Source organism: Equus caballus, chromosome 11, assembly GCF_041296265.1.
Source record: "Equus caballus isolate H_3958 breed thoroughbred chromosome 11, TB-T2T, whole genome shotgun sequence".
Taxonomy (NCBI): Eukaryota; Metazoa; Chordata; class Mammalia; order Perissodactyla; family Equidae; genus Equus; species Equus caballus.
The window spans coordinates 44,120,919-44,124,271 of NC_091694.1; the positions used below are offsets into that span (position 1 = coordinate 44,120,919).

Genomic DNA, 3,353 nt, shown 5'->3' on the forward strand with positions numbered 1-3,353 from the left:
TAATTACTATTTGCAACATATATGCAAAAAATATATGTTAATATTCTTAACATTTTTTAAAAAGTCTCTTTACTTATCACATAAAGAATCCATTACAAATCACCAAAGAAAATCACATTAGAAAAATAAATGAGGGGTCAGTCTGGTAGCATAGTGGTTGAGTTTGCTGGTTTGGACCCTGGGTGTAGACCTACACACCGCTCATGAAGCCACACTGTGGCGGCATCCCACACACAAAGTAGAGGAAGACTGGCAACAGATGTTAGCTCAGGGTCAGTCTTCCTCACCAAGAAAAAAAAAAGAGCTGGAAAAACATGAGCAGAGATCATGAATAGATCATTTAATGGCTAAAAAGACACAAATAGCAAAGAAATATCTTTTAAAGTTCATCATAAAACACCTGTTAAGTTGGGAAACATCATTTTTTAATTGATAATGCCCAATATTGGCAGGGACTTGGGGAAACAACGTTATTATATACTCTGGATAGGGACATAAACAGGTACAAAATATCTGAGGGCAATTTGGCAATACATGGCAAAAGCTTTAACAAGTCCTTCCCTTTCATCTGGAATATACAGTATATGCTTCAATATAAGATGACCCTAACATAAGTCAATCCCCCATTCTCCCAATGACAATTCCAAAAACAAGTTGTTTAGCTAACTAGGTTACATAAACATTTAAAGATATAGATGAAATAGTAACATACACCTGTATTATTTAACTTAGGAATTTAAATATACACAGATATTTAAAACCATGTTAACATAATAAATTGATGTAGAAGCATTGTTTTTTCCACTTTCACAGGTCATTTTCACACTGATTCATTCTCTTCACATGCATTTTGCCATTGGTGCCTTTGCCATTATTAGATCCACTCTTTCAATCAGAACACATCATCTTTCTTCCATCTAGTATGTCTGAGTCACGGCAATGTTTTGAATTCATGCATGACGCTGTCCCTGAAAATTTTATGCCAAACCTCAACTATACAATTACATTCTTCATTTGTCCTGTAATTGGATAATCACAAACTCCTCAATGTCACCATCTCCTGTACTGACTGAAGTGATCTTTAGAAGGCGTACTGACAATGATATCCAACATTTCCATGTGAGGTCATGTCCTAGGAATACAGTGTGTTCAAATTTTTCACCTTTTTAAGAAACTAATTTAATCAAATGATCTCTATAAGCATCCAAAGCTAGCATAGACTGAGGTCATTTCAGAGTAATGTCTGCCAAATTATACTCTGCTTCAAAATATATTAACTGAGAGTGCTCATTATGAGAGTCTCTGGAAAGTCTCAAATATAGGGTAAATCTCTCTTTCCTGAAAAAAAATTTAGAGAGAAAAACTTGGCTTTATTTGTCCATATGTTTTTTACCGATAGAAAAATACATTCACAATATATTGGTAAATAAAAAAGGTAGGTAGCTTATCTAACAACATGTAGGTACCCACCCGTATTAAACACACAAACGCACAGAATAAAGACTTAACAGAAAAAATACTTACTCGGTATTTTGCAAATATTTTACATTGAGCAACAATAATTTTGTAACAAGAAAAACAATTAAAAATAAGGACTGTTTTTCGAAAGTCACTATGACTTAGCATAGCTCATCTTTCCCATGTGGATGCCACCCCTCTCACATACATTACATATTTCTGGTAAAGGGAATCTGCTTGAACTGTTAATGTGAAAACTGCATGAAAATAAACTACACAGCTCATGTGTTATTTGTATCTTTTGTAGATAAAAGTGACAATACAGAATATATAAGACCTGATCTGTTCCAAATGAACATTTCCAGGCTTTTCCCTAAGAGGTCACTGTAATCTAAACTATGTAGGACCACTGCAACATTATTAACCGGATCACTTATACCCTGATGGTCCATACTACCCCAAAAACCTTCTATTATGGTAAAACATTAATTATTGCAAGGTCATGATTTTCTTCCGTAAAATTTAAAAATCAACTTCTCTGAGGTATAATTTACATACAATAAAACACATCCGCGTTAAACATACATTTTAAGTTCTGTCTGCCTCTAAGCAAGCACTGATCTGCTTTCAGTCAAAATTAATAGACTAGAAGTAGTTTAAAAATGCACAGACTTTAAAAAGTCCTTTTGGTACAATTTTACTGTGAGAATACTCTCCTTATTTAGAGTCTTGGATAACCAATCTTCCATTGTAGCTGTTTTTCTGACAGTGGTAGCAGATAGCAAAACAAGAGCTCTTGACCAGTAAGGCATGAGAACTGAATTTTTTTCTGTTACAAAAAATTGGTCTATCGGTGGGAACCGTGCCCATGAGCACATATGCTCAAGCTGCAACCAAAAAGCATACTTTAAAATAACACTTGATGACATTTTTATGCAATTACATTATGTCTTTTCCATTTTATAGACTTGTATATGGCCTTCAGGACAATTTTGATGTTCTCTAGAGCACCAACATTTTGCATGGTCTGCTTTGTACCAAGAGCATATATCTGCAAGACACGGGCCTGCAATCACATAACTTCAGCACAGACTTTAGTGAATTACATGCAAACAGATGACCGTAGACTTGTCACTTTAGTGCTCAAATCAAATATGCTAACGAGCCACAGAGCACAACACAATTCACAGAGTAATGTTCTTGAACCTGCCTTTACTCGACACTGTTCTCCAGGAATTTACTGCAAGTTCTTTCAATACAAACCTCTGTTCTCCTAAGACTGTTCTTAAGACACCAAAATAGGATGCTGTCAAGAAGATGAAGTAAAGAAGATGAAGAAAACATGAAATGCAAGAATTAGAAGTCTCACGACCTCACCTGAGCTCTTCTGGTTGGTGACTGGCTTGCCTTCTTGCGGCACAGCGTGCTGGAACACATGCTGAGCACCCTGTACCGTGGCCCTCTTCAGACAGATGTCCAGCAGGTCGTGGGTAGTCCCGACATTCTGGGCAAGTACGAACTGAGGGTCGGAATTCAGTTTCTGGATCACAGCAGCTACCTTCTCCGAATTCAGTCCTATTGGAAGACCAGATGGGATTATAACACCAAAAAGAAGCTGAAGAGGGCTGATCCTGGACTCGCACATCCTGCCTCTAACTTCGTAAGAGCATCCTCAGGTGACCATAGCAGCGGAGCAGCCCTCCCCCGGCATCCTCCCCCAAGATGCCCTCTCTCTCCAGGCCGCTCCAGCCCGCCCAGAAAGCCCCATTCCCGCCACCGTCCCCGGTCCCAGCCCCGGCCCCGGCCCTGGCCCTTCCCCGCCGCGGGGCCCGTGGGCTCAGCTGAGCGCCCACCGAGGCCCCCGGCAAACGCCGGCGGGGCGGAGCGCGCCTCAC

At 39.2% G+C, this 3,353-nt stretch overlaps 1 protein-coding gene across 2 annotated transcripts in view; it reads right to left on the reverse strand.

The window, feature by feature from the left end:
* Positions 1-3,353, reverse strand: part of BLMH (bleomycin hydrolase) — a 45,045-nt gene that overhangs the window by 41,238 nt on the left and 454 nt on the right. For both annotated transcript variants that reach the window (XM_023653173.2, XM_023653172.2), the window contains exon 2: positions 2,836-3,033. In XM_023653173.2, the coding sequence (XP_023508941.2) occupies positions 2,836-3,033 (198 nt within the window). The remainder of the gene's footprint in view (positions 1-2,835; positions 3,034-3,353) is intronic.